The sequence below is a fragment of the Myodes glareolus genome, chromosome 9 (assembly GCF_982192425.1).
Source record: "Myodes glareolus chromosome 9, mMyoGla1.1, whole genome shotgun sequence".
In the NCBI taxonomy this organism is placed as follows: domain Eukaryota; kingdom Metazoa; phylum Chordata; class Mammalia; order Rodentia; family Cricetidae; genus Myodes; species Myodes glareolus.
This window is the reverse complement of record NC_142034.1, coordinates 46,491,898-46,514,527: the sequence shown is the minus strand read 5'-3', so window position 1 is coordinate 46,514,527 and position 22,630 is coordinate 46,491,898. Positions and strand designations below refer to the sequence as shown.

At 40.5% G+C, this 22,630-nt stretch overlaps 1 protein-coding gene across 1 annotated transcript in view; it reads right to left on the bottom strand.

Moving 5' to 3' along the window:
• Cpd (carboxypeptidase D) overlaps positions 1–22,361 on the bottom strand; it is a 77,532-nt gene extending 55,171 nt beyond the window's left edge. Inside the window, exons 1-2 of the mRNA XM_085695355.2 lie at positions 21,559–22,361; positions 16,130–16,377 (exon numbers count right to left, since the gene is read on the bottom strand). Coding sequence (XP_085551481.1) covers positions 16,130–16,377; positions 21,559–22,322 — 1,012 coding nt within the window. The 5' untranslated portion in view covers positions 22,323–22,361. The remainder of the gene's footprint in view (positions 1–16,129; positions 16,378–21,558) is intronic.
• Between the last annotated feature and the right edge of the window lie 269 nt (positions 22,362–22,630).

Sequence of the window (22,630 nt, the reverse complement as noted above, 5' to 3'; positions counted from 1 at the left end):
AGACAGGGTTTCTCTGTAGCTTTGGACCTTGTCCTGGAACTAGCTCTTGTAGACCAGGCTGGCCTCGAACTCACAGAGATCCTCCTGCCTCTGCCACCCGAGTGCTGGGATTAAAGGCGTGGGCCACCACCGCCCGGCTCTAGAAGCTGTTTCTTAACAGTTGTGTTGGGATGTGTGCCGGGATCACTAAGTACTACCTCTGCTGTCACTCTTCTCCCACAGCAAAGCGGGGTGAGGGGTCTTTTCTGTGGGCTCTCCTTGATACTTAGCTGGAGCTGATCCTTTGATTCTTGCACAATTTCTCATACCTCTCATATTCCCTTTTTGTTTCCATATATTCCTATAGCTAAAGCCCTTATCAAGAGATCACACTCCAAATAGCAATAAAAACCCTTCCTTCTTCTAGGACTCTGTCCCTTCCCATATGCTAAACAAAGGCAACTCTGAAATGAGCAGTCCACCCTGCCCAACACACCTGGGCAAGATTTAAATTTCTGATTTCAAAAGAAGAGGATGCCCTGGGAATGCAGGAGGGTTACTACACGGGAGACTTTCTAGAGGCGCAGTGACCTATAAAGGTCCTGTTTGCCCAGGAAAGACAAGGCGTCCACTGCACAGGAAAGCCAGGAGACTCCACTGCAGTTCTGACCTGATCCTACTGAAATGTGCAACCAGCAGTGCCAGAAGAACGCTTTTAAGATTTCCTTCATGATTTTTTTTTTTTTGCTTACCATGTAGTTTTAAAAACCAAAGACACACTTACTAGACCCTGACACACCTTTCCCAAGCCCTACAACTGTACCCACTAGCAAACAGACTTCGGGAAACAAGCTGTGAAGAGGTCTCTGCACGAGGTCTTCAGGTTTGTCTACGCTGTTCAGATCCACTAGTCTTTATGATTTAACAGTGACTGAAACACAATCTAAACTCCTTACCATCCTTAAGGACTCGTTCTTTGTAACAGCACTGGCTGTCTTGGAATTTTCTTTGTAGACCAGGCTGGCCTCAAACTCACAGAGATCCATCTGCCTCTGCCTCCTGAGTATTGGGATTATAGGCGTGTGCCTCCACTGCCCGACTAAACTCATCTTTTGTTACTATCAAATACTGTGTTTTTTTTTCAATTATGCATTGCTTATTTAATTCCTTGTTTTAGACTCCAGTTTTCTGGCATATGCCCTATTTAAGGAAATACAAACTCTTTGTGCGCTTCTCACAGCAGCAAGCTCTACAAGCCAGTGCACTTCAGTATTTAGAGCACATTAGTGCTGTTCAACATAATGGCCATTTTAGAGGAAGAATGATGTCCACATGATCAAAGGAGCTCACACTTACACAAGGCTGCTCTGGTTACATGAGGTGCTATCTGCTCACATTTCATAATTCTGCAAAAAGTATAAAAAGAGAGAGAAGAAGGGTCAATAAATCAACAGAATGTTTCCTTCTTTCAAAGGAAGAAAAAGAATCATAATTGCCAGTTGGAAAAGGCTCAGCTCCATGTTAGCAACGGCTTAAGAAACAAAACAAAACCCTGCAAATATAAAGCATCATACAGCTGCCTTAACTAGTAACAGTATGCATAGACATGTGAACAACACATGGGGCTGGTGGCTGTATTTCTAATTAGTTTCCTGTCTCTATACTCATCCAAATTATAGGGAAAGCAACCCATGATAAGTTATAGCTCAGTCTTCATTATAAATGACTATAATTGAAGTATAAAAACAAGCCAGGACAAAAGGAAAGAAAATAGTTGTCACATACAAACTGAAAGGTGTTTTGTTACTATTAGAAAAAAATGGAAAGAGATTCAGTCCTATAGTAGCAGAGATCAAGAGCAGCGCTGTGTCACGCTGCAGGCCATCGCCCATTACTGGGCTGTAAGATACACTACTATACTTTTAAGATAAAATGAAATAGAGCAGACTAGAAGAAATAATACCATATACATTACAGTGGTAAGTTAGTTATCAGTTCTCTGCAATGATTAATAGTTATCAGTTTTCTGTAGCAGAACCAAGGGCCTGCTGCGTGCTGACTCTACCATTGAGCTATATTCCTAGCCCCATATTTAAGTGTTGGCTCATGAAGGGTTTTTTTGTTTGTTTGTTTTTGGATTGGTTGGGTTTTTGTTGTTGTTGTTTTGAGACAGGGTTTCTCTGTGTAGCCCTGACTGGCCTGGAACTCACAGAAACCCCCTACCTCTGCCTCCCAAGTGCTGGGATTAAAGGCATGTACACCACCACCACCTGACTCATGAAGTTTAAAATAAAGACTTAACATGTATACACATGATGAAATGCATATAAGCAACCAGAAAGGGGACTGGAAAGATACTCAGTGGCCAACAGTGCACATTGCTCTTTGTAAAGGACCCCAGCTTGGTTCCCAGCACCCATGCCAGGCAGCTCACAACCACCAGTAACTCTAGCTTAGGGAACCAGACACTCTCTCTGGCCTCCATGGGCAATAGCACTCTCATGCACAGACATGTAGGCATACACATAATTTTTGAAAGTTAAAAGCATTTCACCCTACAGGATACTACTGAAAATTTAAAAAAAAAAACAACAACACAGTGGCCTGCCATAAAGCAAACTTATTTTCTTAAGGAAGAAAGAATATTTTTATAAATTTTGAGTCCAAAGTTTATGTATCTAATATTTAAAAAAAACCCTATGTACCCATTTCTTTGTGATAACAAGAATTTGTTTGTTCAACTACTCACAAAAGATGTACTGTTTGCCTTCTCTATCCATGGTATGAGTCTAAGTCATGGGACTAAAAAGACAAATGAAATCCAAGCCCTGCCCTGAGGAAGTGGAAACTCTAGCAGAGATAGTTTCAGTGCTTAATGCAAAGCTAAGCGCTTAAAATAGTTCTGAGTCAAACCTCACATTCCTCTGAAGTAGATCATATAGTTTTATCTTTATTTTATATATAGGAATTGAGGGTTAAAGAATTCATTAACATGTTCAAGATCAACTAATCTCTCACACACATGCACACACAGAACTGAGACTCAAACCTAAGCTGTCGGATTCCAAGGCTCTGTTCTTAGCTTCTATGCCTGTGTCTGCAGGAAAATAAAATATAACCATTCCTGCCTTAGACTGGTTTTTTTGTTTTGTTTTGTTTTTTGGTTTCACTGTAGTTTTAAAGCGTGTCCTGGAACTAGTTCTTGTAGACCAGACTGGCCTCGAACTCACAGAGATCTGCCTGTCTCTGCCTCCTGAGTGCTGGGATTAAAGGCATGCAGCACCACAGCCTGGCTCCTAGACTGTTTTTAAAATGCATACAGAACTGTGACTTTGGCAAATATCATTTCAATTATAGTCTCAGGTTACTTGCCTTTCCTAAACTCTAAACTTCATATATGTAGAGAGAAGATTCTTGTGTGTGTAAACATTTGTGTAACTGTTCATGTGTGTGCTTGCATGTGTGTGTATGCATATGTGGAGGCCAGAAAATTATCTCAAGTTTATTCTCAAAAACATGGTCCACCTTCTTTGAGAAAGGTCTCTCACTGGTCTGGATCTCACCACCTGAGCTACAATGGCTGCCCAGCCAGTCTTAAGGATCATCCTGTCTCTGTCTCCCCAACACTGGGATGATGAACCACACACCATTACATAAACCTCAGGGGCTCACGCTATCTCCCCAGTCCTTAAAGATAGAAACCGTTTAAAAGATGACCTAATCTATAGTCTAGTTTCATTAAATATGACTTGGAATGTACATACCAAACCATCAGCTAATTTTTATGTCTTAAAAACTCAAGTGGCAGAGACAGAAGGATCAAATTCAATGCCAGTCTTGGCAACTTAGTGAGGACCTGTTTCAAAATAAAATTTAGAGGCTAGAGAGGTGGCTAGAGGTGATCTGGGCATCTGCTGCTCTTACAGAGGACACACGTTGAGTTCCCTGTACCTACATAGTAGCTCACGACTGTCACAATGCCAGCTCCAGAGAATCCAACTCATTCTTTGGCCTCCTCAGGCATGAGGCATGCTTGTGGTGTACATACATACATGCAGGCAAACACATAAAATAAAAATAAATCTTAAAAAAATTAAACTTTAAAAAGGGGCTGTGGATGTAGCTCAGTGGCAGAATGCTGCTAGCAAGCGCAAGAGGTTCCAATCTCTAGGACTGTCTGGAAAAAATACACAGTCCAGCAACAAGAATAGAAAAACAAAGCAAGAGTGGGGAAAGGTATGCAGAAGGCATAGAGTCAGCACGCTGCTGTCTAAAAATGACATCCTGGCTAAACTCTCACTATCACCAGGGTTTGGCAGGTGAGTGTAACCATTTACAGGCTATTAGGACAGCCATTCCCTAGCTGGATCCTGTGGGTTTGAAAGGTATGTTGAGAGAAGCAAGGACTACAACATTCGAGTCAGCCTTAGCAAGGAGGGTAAAAGTGGCAGTGGCCAAATCATCCACTCCCACACTACTTATCTGCTATTTGATCCTTGCAAGCACAACTGTTTCTGCCCTGTTCTTACTGTGTCCTTGTCAGCTAATACAGAATATGGGAGGTGGCGGATAGTCAGAACCATTTGCTAAGGGAATAGTCAGACTGTGTAAGTTATTTCGTATTAATCCCTGAGTTTCTACAAAGCAAAAAGAACTGAACTCAATCATTATATTCATTTTCAGCTGCTGTAGGAATTCCTACAGCCAATAGCCTTTAAGTTACCCACCCAATTGGGTGTGGCCTCTTATACTATATATGCCCATGTAAAGTGTGTATCTGGTCTCTCTTCCAGCAGCGTAATTTGGTTCCTGTTCCCCATTTGTACAGAGGATTGTGATCTCTGTGATCTGTGAGTCTACCCCTAAATAAATAACCCTTTAATATACTCAATTCTGAGCTAGTGTGGGATTTCTTTTTAGAGTCCTTCATCTGGCAACCACATGGATCCAGACTCTACACCTACCAGGTGGACTTAACTGGTCCACAGCTCAGAAAATCTCCCAACCCCGTCCATTTGGCTTGCTTTTACCTAGGCAGTTTTTTTTTTTGGGTGGGGGGTTGTTGGTTTTTTGTTTTGTTTTGTTTGTTTGTTTGTTTTGGTAAAACCTTCGCCACAGCTAACTGCTAACTGTATGCAGCAACTTGGAAATTTCCCAAGCTCGCGCACATTCCCTCCCCAACAGCCGTGTTCCTTGCCGCACAGCGATTTGTGCAGCTTCTAGCTTGTGTTCTCTGCCCGTGAGTTCTGGGCTTCTTGTTCCATGTACAGAATTGATTTAACTGCTTTTAATTTGTCAAACAAAGCATATTTCTCAGTATTTAACCACCAAGGTGGGAAAAAAAAAAGAGGCTCAGAACCTTTCGCCACCAGTTGCATTGCTGCTAGTCATGACTCTGCAACCACAACACATGCTGGACCATAAAGATTATCACACCTAAAACAATTTACCAGACCTCATAACAGGCAATTAATAAGTCAATATATAATGGCAGACAGCATTACCATGGAAAATTTTAGTAACTTTTTTGCTAATACTATGGATTATATTCTGAAAGGTTTATATGGTTATTGTAATACATCCAATTATTGGATATTGGGACTCAGTTTTTTTCTTCATATTATATCCTTAAGAAAATGGTTTGATTACAGAGCCAAGAACGAGGCACTTTTAGAATGATACAGTCTTTACAGACTAATAATGAACAGCTAGTTGACAGAATTAATACCATCAAAGATCAAAAGTTATCTGAAAAAATTAATACTATTGAAAAGGATAACATTAATTTGACAGACAAAATTGAATCCATGTCTAAGGGTACCGAGAAATTATCTGAAAGAATTCATACTGACAAATTATCTGAAAAAATTCATACTGTTGAATTTGACAACCAAAATTTGTTAAAAAGTTATGATAGGGGCTGGAGAGATGGCTCAGGGATTAAGAGCATTGTCTGCTCTTCCAAAGGTCCTGAGTTCAATTCCCAGCAACCACATGGTGGCTCACAACCATCTGGAATGGGGTCTGGTGCCCTCTTCTGGCCTGCAGGCATACACACAGACAGAATATTGTATACATAATAAATAAATAAATATTTTTTTAAAAAGTTATCATAGGTTAGCAGATAGAGTATGTCTGCAGGAAGGCAATCTGCATGCTATCCAAATAATGTCCAAGGATGAGATATTATCTTTAAAGCAAAAACTCCAAACCTTGGGATCACATGTACAAAATGAGGACCAGAGGCTAGGTGCCTCAATGAAATCACTAGAAATATATACAGGTCAGGAGATTCAGGCTTTACAAAAGACAACAGTAAAAAGATTTGAAATGATTGAGGAGATTATTGGAGCTGATGAGCAGGGAAAGAAGGCACAAGGACAGGATTCAACATCGCCAGAAGCTGTCAGAGATGTTTTACCCAGGATTTTAGCTTCCTACTTTGTAATCTATTCTGACAAAGCATCAAGTTCTAAATGCCCAAAAGGATCCAAAAAAGGTAGATGGGTACCTATAGGAATGAATGATCTAAAAGAAATTAAGCAAGCTGTAGTAACTTATGGCTTGCATTCTGCAATTTGTTAGGAAGATGGTAAAGACATGGGCTTCTAGCATTAAAGCCATGCCACATGACTAGCTTCAGTTAATTTCAGCAGTTCAGGATGATGGGCCTCAACTGATGTTTAAATGCTATTTCCGAGAAGAGGCTAAAATTTTAGAACAACAGGGAAAAGCAAAAGGACTTGAGACTTCCCAAGATTAAATTCTTGGTGAGGGCACTTATGCTGACCCACAGGCTCGAGCTACTTATAATGAACAAATCTGGTCCCTATGCCACAAAGCAGCATTAAATGCTTGGAATAGGAATCAAGAACTAGGAAAACAAAGTGAATCATATACCAGGTTTAAGCAGGGCCAGAGAGAACCCTTTGGTGACTTTTAACAAAGATTAACTAAGACTGTACAAATAGAAGTAACAGACCCAGATGCTAGATGAGTACTTATTGAATCTCTGGCTTTTGAAAATGTCAACTTAGAATACAAAAAGATACTTGGGCCTTTAAAGGTTAGATCAGCACCTATGGATGAATGGATCTTGCATGCAATGAACATTGAGATATTTGACTATAATACTGAATCTTGGGTAGGTGAAACAATTTCCAAAGGTATGAGGAGACATCAAAATGCCAAATGTTTTAACTGTGGTAGAATAGCATCTGAGAAGCGATTGTAGACAAAGAATTCCTAGGAATAATGTCTCCTCTGGGAATGGCAAGAATAGGAGAACTCAGCCTTCGGATATATGTAGAAGGTATGACAAAGGCCGACTTTGGACCAATGAATGTAGATCAACAAAAGACAGATAAGGCAACCTGAAAACATTGGGAAATTCCTTGGCGGGGGGGTGGGGGGGTGGGGAGGGCTCTTGCAGGCCCACAAGTCAGAAGTGGTTCAGTCATTCCCAGTCATTGTGGAGGACATGTCTCACCAGGAAAATTAAAAAATCTAGAACCTTCTGTAAAAAACCATACTGTTCTGGATGATGGAATAAACATGGAGGATAAATCAAAATTTTCAATAGGAAATAGGAAACATATGTTCTGGAAGGCTTCTATAAATGATCAAAGATAACAATGCCTATAAATGGCATTGGTAATTGTTGGTTTAATAGACATGGGTGTGGATGTGAATATCATTACTCCAGAATCTTGGCATCCAAATTGGCCTCTTCAAGAGTCAGATGTTCAATGACTAGAAATTAGAACCCTATCTCAAGTGAAACAAAGCACGAGATGGGTTAAATGCATAAGGCCAGAAGGATGGAGAGGAAGGCTGAGGCAGTATGTGGCTAATATTACAGTGAATTTATGGGGTAATGACCTGCTGCAGCAATGGAATACCCAGATTAACATTTCTGCAGTCCCAGAAACTCATAATTCTGGGAAGAATATTATAAGGTACTATACACAAAGGTCACTTGCCATTCAAGCTGTACAAAAACACAAAGCAACTAGCAAACCTTTAGAGGTACCAACCTACTTTTAAAGTAAGTTGGCCTTTTCTGTTAAAATGGTTAACTGAGAAACCAATATGGGTTAAACGGTAGCCATTAATAAAAGATAAACTGCAGGCTTTAGAACAGCTGGTACAGGAGCAACTGCATGCTCACCATATTGAAAAATCAACCAGCCCTTGGAATTCCCCTGTATTTTTTGTCAAAAAGAAATCTTGTAAATGGAGAATGGTGACAGAACTAACAGATAATTCAACTTATGGGCCTTCTACAATCTGGAATTCCTCCGCCAAAAGGATGGCCTCAAATAGTTATTGATTTAAAAGATTGCTTCTTCACTATACCTTTACAAGAAAAGGACAGAGAAAAAATTGCCTTCACAGTGCCTACTTATAATTCTCGACCTACTAGGAGATACTAGTGGACTGTCCTCCCACATGAAATGCACAATAGCCCCACTCTATGCCAATACTTTGTAAATCAACCATTGGAAATAATGCATAAAAAATTTCCTAAATCTACAATTTACCATTACATGGATGACATTTTGCTGATTCAAACATAGATACTTTAGGAAGAATGTCTGAAGAAGTAAAGAAAGTTTTGCCAAAATAGGAATTACAAATTGCTCCTGAAAAAATACAAAGAGATTCTGCCAATTACCTAGGTTATAAAATAGGTTTACAGAAAATTAGAATACAAAAGGTACAAATTAGGAGAGACTGATTGCACATTCTGAATGACTTTCAAAGATTGTTAGAAGACATTTCCAGTCTACAAGCAGCTGTTTGGATAACACCTGATCTAAACAAAACCTTAAATGGTAACAAAGACTTAGATAGTCCAAGAGAATTGAAAGCTGAAGTGAAAAAGGAATTGATTTTTGTTGAAGAAAAATTACAGGAGGCACATGTGGATAAGGTGAATCCAAATCTTAATTGCATTTTAGTCATACTGCCTTCCAGAATTTCTCCTACAGGAATTTTAATGCAAAGGGAAGGTATTTTCTTACAATGGATCTTTTTACCATATAAACCAAATAAACAATTAAAAACTTATGATGAAAAAGTCTCCGAATTAATTATAAAAGGAAAATTGAGACTTCATCAACTAGTAGGTATAGACCTTCCAGAGATTATAGTGCTTTTTACTACTGATTGAAACTTAAAAATTAGGAGAAAACAATGAACCTTGGCAAAGAGCTTGTGCTAATTTTTTAGGAGAGATTAATAGCAATTATCCAAAAAGTGATAGAATTAACCATATAAAGAGAGCTACTTGGATCCTTCCCAGCATTGTATGGGACACACGAATAACTGGAGCCCGTACATTCTATACTGATGCAAATAAATCAGAAAAAGTAGGTTACAAATCAGAAGATTTAAGTACAATGCAACAAAGCCCTTATAATTCTCTCCATAAGGCAGAATTATATGCTATTCTCATGGTACTAAGGAATTTTTAAAGAACCTCTTAATATAATTACTGATTCACAATATGCAGAAAGAGTTGTCTTGCATATTGAAACTGCCGAATTTATACCAGATAATTCAGAATTGACTTTATTATTTATACAGCTTTAAGATAAATCAGGAATAGGCTCTGTCTCATATACATAACACATATCTGATCCCATATGGGTCTGCCAGGTCCTCTAACACAAAGTAATGCAGAAATTGATCAATTATTGATTGGAAATGTGTTGAAGTCCTCAGAATTTTATAAGAAATATCATGTCAACAGAAAAGGTTTAAAGAAAGGGTTTTGCATCACATGGCAACAAGCTAAGGAGATTATAAAGAGATGCCCTATTTGCTCTTTCTATAACCAAACATCGCTACCTCCAGGGAATAACCCCAAAGGTACTCAAAGGAATGAAATCTGGCAGATGGATGTGTTCCACTTTGCAGAATTTGGAAAGTTAAAATATGTACACCACACCATTGACACTTATTCAGGTTTTCAATGGGCAACTGCTTTGAGCTCAGAAAGGACTGATTCAGTAATCACACATTTATTAGAAGTTATGGCCATCATGGGTATACCTGCACAAATACAGATAATGGACCAGTATTTGTCTCTAAGAAAATGAAATAGTTTTTTGCTTATTATAATATAAAATATATTACAGGTATACCACACAATCCTACAGGTCAGGCAGTTATAGGAAGATCAAATCAAACTATAAAGAATATTGTTAAACAGAAAGGGATGGAAAATACTCCCCAAATATATTACACAATGCTTTATTGACCTTGAATTTTCTTAACACTAATGAGAAAGGGACAACAGTAGCAGAGAGACATTGGGTAATAGAAAAGTCTTCTGAATTAAATCAGCCGGTGTATTTCAAGGATGTGTTGACCTCACAATGGAAGCCAGGAGATGTGCTATGTTGGGGAAAGGGTTTGCTTTTGTTTCAACAGGAGAAGAAAAGTTATGGATACCATCAAAATTAATAAAGATTCGGTTTGAAAAAGAGAAATCTCTTGATAAAAAGAAATGACAGCTCATCCACAGAGGTGACAACCATACAGGTGGTAAGGAAACCATATAGGGGTGGGGCAGGGTTCTGCTCTTGTCTTTAAAGGAAAATACACATCTTCAAAAATTTAAGAGACCCTGGCCTGGATGTTTGGACACTGGCAGAAAGAAAAATAACTATCCAATAAGGATCATCAAGAAAAAGGAATATGACTTATAAGGACATGTAATCAAAACATATACATTTAAAAATATAGATATATATTTATGAATATATAAAGCTGGCTTTGGAGTTGGACAATGGCTGTGTCCTTCTCTGAATCCAAGCATGCTGTTAAAATAAAAATTCAGAGTTTCTGTCTTATGTCAGGAGCCATGGTATGGGACAGAAAGAAAAAAGGAATTTAGAAAAAAATTTTACTTTTTTTATACATATTTTTGTCTCTATTGTACCTTTCATTGAATATATGTCTGTGTAAATAATGTTTAAGTTTTCCACGATGAACAATGAATTTTCCTGCAGTAATTTTTGAAGTTTCAACGAAGAAGGTGGGGCCCCACAACAACTCCACCTGGTTGATATGACATCATGATGCTGATAGTGCTACTATAAGACCTGTTGTGGTTTCCAGCTGCTCAAGATAGATTCCAACTTGGTTAGCTGAAATGGTGCACTTTTTTACAATGTTCTGGCCAGAACTTCAAATAGAAACCTCAGAAAAACCCTACCGAATACTCAGAGACTATTTGCAATTATACCAGACAGTAATCTTGGAACTTAACCATCATTTTACTTTTACAGGATCCCATAGAAAGAATATTGCCCCCATGACAGCTGGAAGTAATTCTAGAGCTATTCTGAGCTCTAGAATAGAGCTCAATTCTAAGCTAGTGTGGCATTTCTTTTTAGAGTCCTTCATTCAGCTCTAAGACATCTAAACTTCTTTGAGCAGGAATTCATAAATATACCAGAGAGTATTAGTAAAATCATTCCAGGTCATCGGCTCTGAAAATATGCCCAGTCACAGGTTTTTATATCACACTGCAGTCTTGTGTGAGATACACAAAGTGATTTTGGCCTGTTCAAGCCACTGGAGCCAGCACAGCTTTCTCTTTAAGGAGCAGTTGCTGTGGCAGGAAGAGAAGCTAGCTACTGTAGAAACAACACAGCACATCTGACTGCTCAGCTAAAACAAGAGTGAAGTTGATGCTCCCAAAACAATGAACAATGGCAGCAACAAAGCTTAGCTTCATCAGATGTGGGAAGAAACAGAAAAATTTAATAATTGGTTTAACCAAATAAACTGTGACTATGTAGCAAAGTACACTTCTTCTCTCTGAAGTCAGGATGGGTAATTTTAAACAATATGTCTTAGTATATTTTTCAATCAATGGTCAATTAGAAATTATTTTTTAACCTTTTAAGGTATTTTTTCCCAAAAAGAGATATTATCTTTTGTTCTATTATCTTAAATCATATCTCATTCATAAAATAATTTAACCAATTCACAAAACTACTAGTTGATAAAGTTAGATTTAATGTGTATGTGTGTGTGTGTGTGTGTGTGTGTGTGTGTGTGTGTGTGTGTGGTGCGGGAGAATTGTCTGTATTCTGTCAATCATATTTTAATAAAACGCTGATTGGCCAGGCAGGCAGTATAGGTGGGAAAACCAGACAGGAAGTAGAGGTGATGCAATGAGAACAGGAGAATTCTGGGAAGCAGGGAGGTTCCTCAGCCACTCCTGCGCAGACCACCGAAGAGGCAACATGTAAGCTGACAGCTGAAAAAGGTACCAAGCCATTATGGCTAACGTAGATAAGGATAATGGGGTAACAAAAGTTATAAGAGCTAATAAGTAGCCTGACCTAATGGGCCAATCAGTTTATAACCTTAAGGAGTCCTGTGTGTGATTTCTCTTTGGGATTTGCCAGCTGTGGGGTACCAGGTGGGATGGAAACCCCAACAAGCTGGCCCTCACATTACATGTGTGTGTGTATATATATATATATATATATATATATATATATATATATATTTACTAAAGACTGAAATGTAAGGATTGCACATTAGTGTATTCCCCTTATCAAAAGTTAGTGGTTTTAAAATCACTCTAATGAGGACAAAGGTAACCTCCTGAATATTTCAAGCCTTTTTTCTGGGCATTTATTATACATAAAATATGGATAGAAACTACAGGGGAGGGAGGAAATTCAGTCCTCAAACTTAGGACTCACTTTCAGTATATGCAGATGGACATGAAAAGTAAAATAAGTAATTAACCAGGTAGCAGCACACAACTTTGATCCCAGCACTCAGGAGGCAGAGGCAGGTAGATCTCTGTGAGTTTGAGATCAGGCTGGTCTCTTTGGAGAGTTCCAGGTCAGCCAGGGCTACATAGTGAGACCCTGTATCAAAACAAAACAAAACAAAACAAAAGACAAAAAAAAAAAACCAACAAAAAAACCCAAAGGCTTAAATAAAGGTGTGTTAACAGGTATGTCACGGGATATTTTACAATGAGAGTGCCAGCAGGAAGGTCAAGGACACCAAAGCATCTCACCATGGGATCTAATAACATTCCTATGGGTTCACCTGTCTTCTGCTTACTATTTAAAGAAGTTTTTAGACAACCTGGCTGTGTAGCTCAGGCTAACCTCAGACTTGTGATCTTGCTGCCTTGGTCTTCTGAGAGCTAGGATTACATGTGTGCGACCACGACCAGCTTCTTTCTGCATATTACTTACGTGCGGGTATAATGTATGAAGAGAGGATGTACACACCCATGTACATGCATGAGAACAACAGAGAGGATGTCAAGTATCTTCTCCTAGCACTCCACAGTGGATCTCTCACTCTTCAGTTAAGTTTCCAGGATCTGCCTGCCTCTATTTGACAAGGCTAGGTCACAGGCATACATGACCATGCAGGACTCTTATGTAGGTGCTGGGGATTTGAACTCAGGTAACCTTTGCTTTCATAGGAAGTGCTCTTACTTCCTAGACTCATTTTTGCATATTCTTAATCAAAAATTCTAAGTTTATGCTTTACTATTCAAAGTATACTGAAATTTTTAAGATAATAGCTACTCTCATGACTTTTATTTATTTATTTTTTGTATTTACCTTTCATGAGTATAGGTTTTTTTGCCTGCATGTATGTTTGCACTCCATGAGTGTCAGGTGTACATGGAGACCAGGAGAGGACTACATATCCCCTGGAACTGGAGTTACAGACAGTTGTGGAAAGTTGTGAACCGCCATGTAGGGACTAGGAATCGAACCTCTGGAGGAGCAGCAAGGGCTCTTACCTGGTGAGCTCCACTTTCATGAGTTTTAAAAGAAAGACAAACAATTCAAGCTTGCTTTAATAACTTTCTGAGAGAGTGGGGTGTGCATCCATATAGGCAAATGTGTTTGCAGACGCACACGCATATGGGTGCATATGACTGTGGGTGTGCATGCATGTGTGTGGAGACCAGAGGCTGACATCAGGTATCCTCTTCAATCATAATCCAGTTTATTTACTGAGGAAGGGTCTCTTGATGAACCCAATTCAACAAGCCTAGCTAGCCCAGGGGATCCCCTTCTATGTCTCTGGAGCTCTGGGATTACAGATGGGCCACGGCACGCATCTAGCTTATTGGGGGGGGGGGATCTGAACTCCAGTCCTCACATTTGTTCCACAAGCATTTTATTCACTGAGTCATCTATCCACACCTTAATAATTCTGTTAAAATAGTATCCTATGAAAAATAGTAGCCTCATACATTTCTGCTAGGAAAATAAATAGTATGGCTATTATGGAAAAATAGTTTGATGTCCCCTTAAAAACTAAATAAAGAACTAATACACAACCCAGCAATTCCACTCCTAGCCATATATACCAAGAATTGACAAGTAGGATGCAGACACTCACTTACACAACAGTGTTTACTACAGCGTCACTCACAACAGTGAAGGAGAATGACTCAGTGCCATTAGGAGAATGAATAGACACAATCTATTACATATCTGTGCATACATGCATATATTCTATATATAGAGAGAATATGTATAACTATACAAAGGAATGATGTTCTGACCTATGCTAAGGAAGGATGAACCCTGGGAACATTATATTAAGTAAAGCACACTAAATGCAAAGCACAATTATTTTATGGCTTCAGTTGTGTAAAATATCTACAATAGGCAGATTCACAGAGATAGAAATAGGTTAGTGGTTTCCTGAAACTAGGGAGAAGGGAATAACAGGAATTATTACCCGATCATCAAAGAATGTCCGAAGTGACAGGAATATTTTGAAAATAACAGTTAGTAATGGTTACATACATTGTGAATGTTGTCATTAATGTTGGAGTCTTACAACAAGAAAACTGGCCAGACTTGTGGTATAACCTCATAATCTCAGTATTTAGAAGATTGAAGGCAAGATGATAAAGTGTTCAAGGCCAGTCTGAGTCACGTGAGACTCTACCTCAAAATCAACAACAACAAAAGCTGGAATGCTTGGGATAATGAGTAGTTCAGTAGTAAAGTACTTGTCTAGGTTGCATGGGCCACTAGAGTTTGACTCCCAGCACCACAAAAAAAAAAAATAATAACAAAAACACACATCCACATGGATGGGAATAGGAGAAAAAAAAAAAAACCAAAATGGCAAACTTCCTGATAAATGCTAAAAAGCAAGCCAGAATTCCACGATTAACTCACAACAGCAAATGTGCCTTTGTGTAAGAGGTGAGATTGGTGGTCAGTGTTCTAACCCAACAACTTAGACACATAACTTGACTTTCGATGTCTCCTGGCACGTGATATGGTCTATAGAATAATCTTACTGGAAAACTGGAGTTGAATTATAATATAGAAAGTGATAAACCTAAAAATTGGAATGTTCTATAAGACAGCAACTTGGACTTTTTTTATTACAATTACATTTATTCGTGTGTGTGCGTGTGTGTGTGTGTGTGTGTGTGTGTGTGTGTGTAGATACATGTACACAACAGTGCATTTGGTAGAGGTTAGGGGACAAAGGAGTTGGTTTTCTCCTTCCACCATGTGGGTCCTAAAAACCTAACTCAAGGTGTTACACCTGGTGGCAGAAGCCTTTATCCACTGGGCTGTCTTGCTAATCCCAGCCTGGACTCTTTATAAGATCAAATGCAATGGCTGAGCATAGATCAGATTCTGGACTTGGAGAAGAAGAAGGTAGAGAGGATGGCTGGGGACCAGAAGGGAAGCGAACTGTAGACAGCATGGGATGATAGTACTGAGTGGCCGTTGATTTCTAAATTCTGGTAATGGTGCAGACACAGGAAAGTCTCTGGGCTTGGTAAGGCGAGTGCTGAGGAACTTAGAGAGACTTCGTCAGCAGCTTATTTTTGGATGGCCTGGGAAAAGAGGGCGTGTGTGGGCATATGGAGGTGGGGAGGTAAAGCATATGGGACAAGGAACAACGGATGAATGTAAATGAAGAATATATACATGTTTCTGTGGTCATCTTTTGATTTTACCATAGCTTTGGAAACCTCAAAAATACCGAGAAATTACCTTTTTAACAATCGGAATGCCACAGTTTTGTCTTGTATTCAGAATACACACAAGAAAGCTAGAGCAACCGAGGGGAAACACAGCAGTTTCAGGGCTCTGCATACCTTCCACATCGTACCAGTGTGCGCCGTTTGTGATGCCATCTTTGAAAGTCTCGTCTTCATCTCCCGGACAGTGGGGTTCACCGGTTTTCATTATAGGGTGGTTAGAAGCATAAGCTTTTGCCAAGTATCTAAAGACTTCATCATCGGAGGTTTTGCTATAAATTCCAGTGGCCACATGCTTGGGAGAATCATCAAAAGGATAGCTTGCTACCACTGAGCCACCATGTAGATTTCCAGAAAGCACAAACCTTTGAAAACACAATCAAATTACATGTCACCTTTAAATGATACAGAAAATACTAAGCATTTAAAAATTCCACAGGATCTTTCATAAATGAACTAATTTTTCCTTTCTTCATTCTTTTTTTCATTCATTCATTTATTCATTCACTCTGTCCTGAAGACGAACCCAGGGCCAGGGCACATACTAGGTATGTTGTTAATGCTGACTCCATCCTCCAGGTCCACAAATGAAATAAATACCTATCTTGGTGTTAGCAAGACAGCTCAGTGAATGCCTGCCACCAAGCCTTGTGCATTTCACTTAATCCCCAGGACCCACAATAGTGGAAGTAGAGAATTGAGACCCACAAGTTGTCTTTTGACCTCCACATGTACACTTGGCATATGTATCACCCATAAGTAAATATAAAAAGTTATTTAAAATTTCAGAACTAAAGATATAACTTAGTGGCTGAGTACTTGCCTAGCATGCATAAGCCCTGGGTTTGATCTCCAGCAATCAACCAATAAACAAACAAACAAAGCTGCTGTAACATTTCAAGTGCTTTCCACTTTACACAAGCTCTTTACAGAGTTTTCTATTACTGAACATGTTCCTGAATAATACAGCATTAACCAATGTTTTATGAAGTGTCTTGTTGCATAAGGAATTTCAAGCTCATTAATTAGATTGACTTTCAGGAACTTGCCAGAATTCAACTTTTTACCCTCTAACTACAAAACTGACAATTCCATATAGCATAATCTCAAACTTATGTTTCAGTTTCATAGAAGTAGCTAATATAATAAATACTTGATAAATACAAGAGAAAAGTTAATAACATCATGCTTTATATACTTACTGCCCAAAGAAAAATTTTAGAATAAGGCATAAGGCATCTAATTTAAAACACAATGTATTTTATCTGATTTCAATTTCATAAAATCCTTATATCAAATTATATTTTCAAAGTTGAAGAGATTCAGAAAAAACAGAAAGAGAGAGAGAGAGAGAGAGAGAGAGAGAGAGAGAGAGAGAGAGAGAGAATATGAACATGATACAGTGAGCTTCTTTCAGAGCAAACCAATCCAGCCCTACAGAGCCGCCTCTGCTACACCAAGGCTGCTGACTGGGCCACTTAATAAAAAACTGACCAACAGACAACGTTGCATCTATTAAAAAAAAATGTTTCTACTTGGGGCAGAGGTAGGCTCTGGGAATCAAACTCCATGCTCATGATAGCCGCATGCCCTAACACTGAGCTATGACCACAGCCTCATTTCTATGTCTAAATGAACCACTTATATGGTCCAATTTATAGATAGAGAAAAATCACAAGAGCCCCTTTTGTGGAGAAACTAAAAGTAAAAGCACACATTCCAGTTATACATCTTTCCTTTATGTAACAGTTCAAACCATTACTAAAACTGACATTAAATTTTTTCTCTTTGCATTCTAACTAGAATTTTCCTGTGCCTGCTTACTTGTAGTTGAAATAAACTGACCTTTAGAGAGTCTACACATTTCTCTCTATATGCTTGACAGAAAACTAAAATTATCACCTGTGTAATCTGAAAGGCCACTTTAGGCTTGATCAGTACCATCTCTGAGGTGAACAACAGTGAAAACTACAACAGAAGAAATAACTTAGCCAGTGATGATTAAGACAACAGCTGAAGGTAAAGGAGATTAGTTTTAAATGACTATAATTCTCATCAGCTCCCTTCCAGACACCAGAGACTGCTGTTTGGTGTAGTGGCATTAGTACAAACTCTGGAACAGGCAAATGACTCCCAGAGATGTTGTCCAACAGTAACATGGTCAAAAGTCATTGCCTCTAAACCCCAATTTCTTTCTCATCTATAAAGTGGGAATATTCTACCTACCTCTCAGGACTGTCACAACTGGAGACAGCACACGTGGAACACTGAGCACAATGGCTGCCTGTTGGCCTCCCAACAAACGCTTATTTCTTTGGAGCTAGCTAGCATCCTGGTCAGAGAATAACTGCCATGCAGACGCTCTTTCTGCTTCTGACTTCCATTGCCACCTCTTGAGTGACAGAGCAACTCAGAAGCAACAATGAAGGTCACACTCCAGCTTTCTAACTCCACTAGCTACCCTCCCCACACCAAATGTGTTAATTATTTACTTTCTGATTGCATTTCTAAAACAACTCAAGTATATTTTTTTCCCTCTACTTACTTTGGGAAAACTATAAAAAGGCTCTTCCAGGTCAGGCACTTCATTTAGCATCCAGCATTTTTAAAAAAGTATTAACTGTGAGCTGAATGCTATTGTGGGCACTAAGAATACATTATGAGCAACAACAAAAAGGCTCTGAATAGTCTGTGTAAGTGAGTATGCCACTTCATATATTTTTAATATAAACTCCACTAAATGGGAGATCATTTTGTTCAACATTTGCTGCAACACTTCTCAGAATATCATAAAGAGGACCTGACACTTCAACTACTTTTAGAACAGGGAAACATTAGGAGTGTCTGATAGTGATTAAATTTGATTTAATCAAATTTACAGTCTTAAAATACAAAGTCACTTCTGGGGCCAGTTTCAAAACAAAGCAATCAGTCACACAGTAGCTGTAAAACTGCTCTTTAGTATCTATGTCAAAGCAGCTTTGTGTATCAACTCCAATACTATTTGGAAGATAGCTTAAAATTTCCATTCAAATCCTCAAGTATTTCTCATATTTGGATTCAATTTCATTAGATTTTAAAAAATTGCTAAATACACAATATGAAAATAAGAATCTTGCCAGGCAGTGGTGGCACAGGCATTTAATCCCAGTACTCAGGAGGCAGAGGCAGGAGAATCTCTGTGAGTTCAAAGCCAGTCTGCTCTACAGAGCAAATTCCAGGACAGCCAGGGCTACACAGAGAAATCCTATCTCAAAAAACCAACAAAAAAGTAGTTTTATCATATAGACAATGCCTATGTTTTTCTTCTTAATATCCCTCCCATCCATCAATCTCTAATTGTGTTTCTAATTTTACTTACATGTCAACATCCTTTGCTATTGATTAATCATTAATGAACATATATTTTGAGTTAATTTTTATAACTGAATTTTCCTTTTTGACTAGAGCTACATATCTGGGGGAAAAAATGGGGGATTGACTAATCAAACCACTGCCACAAGGCAAAAAAATTCTGTAAATACCAAGTGTTTCCATGAGCTTTTACAAGACCATGACATAACTCACGATCATTAAATAATACTACTAATTTGGAAGAATTAAGCAAAAAGTGAACTTTTTTGTTTTTGTTTTGTTTTGTTTTTGGTTTGAGACTTTCAGTATAGCCTCAAGGTAATTTATACCAAGGGAAATTCTTCATATTGGCCACAACCGAAGACAAAAATCCCTACAAGAGTTATGCTGAAACATGTTAAACCCAAGCAATGGAAACAGTACAGCTGATACATTTTCTCAAAAAAGTCCTAGCTGGCAATGACAAGCACCTTTAATCCCAGCAGAGACAAGAGGAGCTCTGTGAGTTTGAGACCAGCCTGGTCTACCTTGTGAATTTCAGGACAGCCAGAGCTACATAGTGAGACCTTATCTTAAAACAACAATAAAAAATAAAATAAAAAGCCCTGCTCACTATAGCTTATGACAGTATTATATCAAAATCAAATTTCTATAGCTGTTCAGAGATCTGACATGATCAAGGAAAGGAAGTCGTCCTAGAACATTTAAACAAATTAAGAATCTACAAGGGACCTTCTAAATGCTAGTAAAGTGGAAAGCGGAGGATTACAACATTTGGAATCATCAAAATGTCCACGAATGTTCTAGGTTTTATAATATATGACTGAAATCTTGCAAAAAAATTATTTCAGGAGGGTAGAATGTAGCTCAGCTGGTACACCACTTGCTGGCATGCATGAAGCCTTGGGTTCAGTCACAGGCACGGTGTAAGCCAAGGGTGATGGTACAGCAGAAACAGGAGGATCAGGAGCTACAGAGCCAGTTCGTGGCCAGCCTGGGCTACATAAGAAAGGATCCCAAGTCTCACAGAGAAACGTCTTTGTTCATTTTTACCTTTGCCTCATCTGCCAGTCAAAACAAACAAACAAACAAACAAACAAAAAACCCTTCAACTCAAGACACAAAGATCGTTAACTAACGCCTTCAAATGTCTTGTGAAGGCATGGCATGGGAGCATGCTGGCAAAGCTGACGCTTGAGAAAGAGGCACCTTCTTCACCTCAGAACCGATTCCAGCTGGAGTAAGTATCATCTTCCTTTATTTCTTCTTCCTCTCCCTATCCATCTCTAATGACTCAAACCACATTCTACCTCTCCACAAGAGGTATTCCTTATGACTGCAGCTCACCCACGTTTTGTCAGGGGAACGGTTTCCGTAAGTTTTAGCTCACATATATATTTATAACATGCTCTTGTTATAAACTAATTTCTGAAGGTCCTTCCAGTTCTTAAGTTTTAAAATCAATGTAAATGATTAGTTGTGCTACCCCAATAAGAAGGTACGCTGAAATGAAGCAGTTCCGGCCTTCCCCCTTATCCCATTCTCCCCGAAGCAGAATCAGAAGTAAAGACAGGAGAACTGTTTCCTTACAACATCAGAAGTACTGGGGGTGTCATTTGCAATATCGGGGCTACATTCTGTCTCCCTGGCAGTGGAGCACTGAGTAACCAGGCTTGGATTACCTGAGTCTAGTTAACCAGTTTGCCCCTCAATTTCCCCGTATGCAAAACAAGAGTATGAGTGAGTGTCTAGAGGATATGCGTGGTGTCTAGGTCGCCCGGTTGTGGTCAACATCAAGTGATATAACGCAGTCACAGAAAGTGCTTGCCACAGTGTTTCTAGTGATGACATTGACAGCTTAGCTACATAATGAAGGTACTGACTTAAGAATCCTTAAAATCTTACCCAGCGCTTATACACGATGGCCCTTCAAAAATAGGGACAGAATGACAGAAAGTCTCCCCTCGGGCTATGCCCTGCACAAATGACAGCTCCAGGCAGGCTTCTTTACAATTAGCAAGGACGCACTGCAGCCCGGCCTCCGTTCCAGTTACAGGGTGTCACTCTCCACCCTGACTGCCCCCCACCCTTTAGGATGGCAAGCATTGCTTGACCGCCTACTGGGTGCCGGAATCAGCCTTCTGCCCTTGAACACTCACGTGGGTGCGAGAGCAGGGTCAGGCAACACTCACTTGTTCTTGCGGATCCAGTCGATGAGGGCGCGCACCTCTGGCACCTCATCCAAGGAAGGGGGCTTGCCGGTGCTGAACTGGTCCGGGAAGCTGCGGTTGAGATCGCGGCCTCGGCTGTTGTAGCGGCCGCTGGTCCCGGGCGGGCCGCTGTCGCCGAGGCCGCAGTCGCCCTCGCGGGCGCGCTCGAAGCCATCAGGGTTTAGGCTGGGCAGCAAATACACGTCGGTGGTGTTGAGCAGGCGGACCAGGCGCGGGTCCCCACGGCGGTAGCCCGACGCCAGCTCACGGGCCAGGTAGACCAGCACCTGACGCGACACCGTCTCATCGCCGTGCATGTTGCCCACCAGCTTCACCTGAGGCCGGCCGGGCAGCAGCGGCCCCGCGGCGTCCAGCCCCGCGGCGGCGGCGGCGGTGGCGGTGGGCGGTGGCCCCAGACCGGCCGTGAGGCGCAGCACCCACAGCGGCCGACCCTCCACCGAGCTGCCGATGCTGAAGAGACGGGCCAGGCCGGGCGGCCCCGCGGCCGCCGCCGCCTCCAGCGCCTCGCCCAGCGCCGCTTCGTGGTAGTAGTGGTCGAACTGGCCCTCGGCCGCCTCGGAGCCGGCGACGGTCGTCGTGGTCGCCTCAGCCTTCTTGATGTGCGCGGCCTGCGCCGAGCTCCTCAGGAGCAGCAGCAGCGGCAGCAACAGCAGCGGTGGCGACCGCAACCGCCGCCGCAGGCGTCCCAGCCGCCAGGGCGCCCGCTCCTCCCGGACGCTCGCCATCTTCCAGCAGCGCCGCTAACACCGCTCCGCTCCAGCGGCTCCGCACTCCGGGCGGCGGCGGCCCGCCGGATCCCCTCCGCGCCTAGCAACCCCATCCCGCCCTCCGGCCTCAGCCAATCGTGGCCCGAAATGTCTGGACGTCAAGCTAGGGGGAGGGGCTTTCCTTAAAGTGATCGATTTCCCTCTGGGCGTGTCTTCTCCACTCCAGTCCCAAGGGACTTGAGTCACTTTCCCTTCTTTCAGTAAGGTTCTCTTCTCTGTCTTCTCTTCCTTCTTATTTCCTCTTCTACATCTGCTCTCGGGCTTCT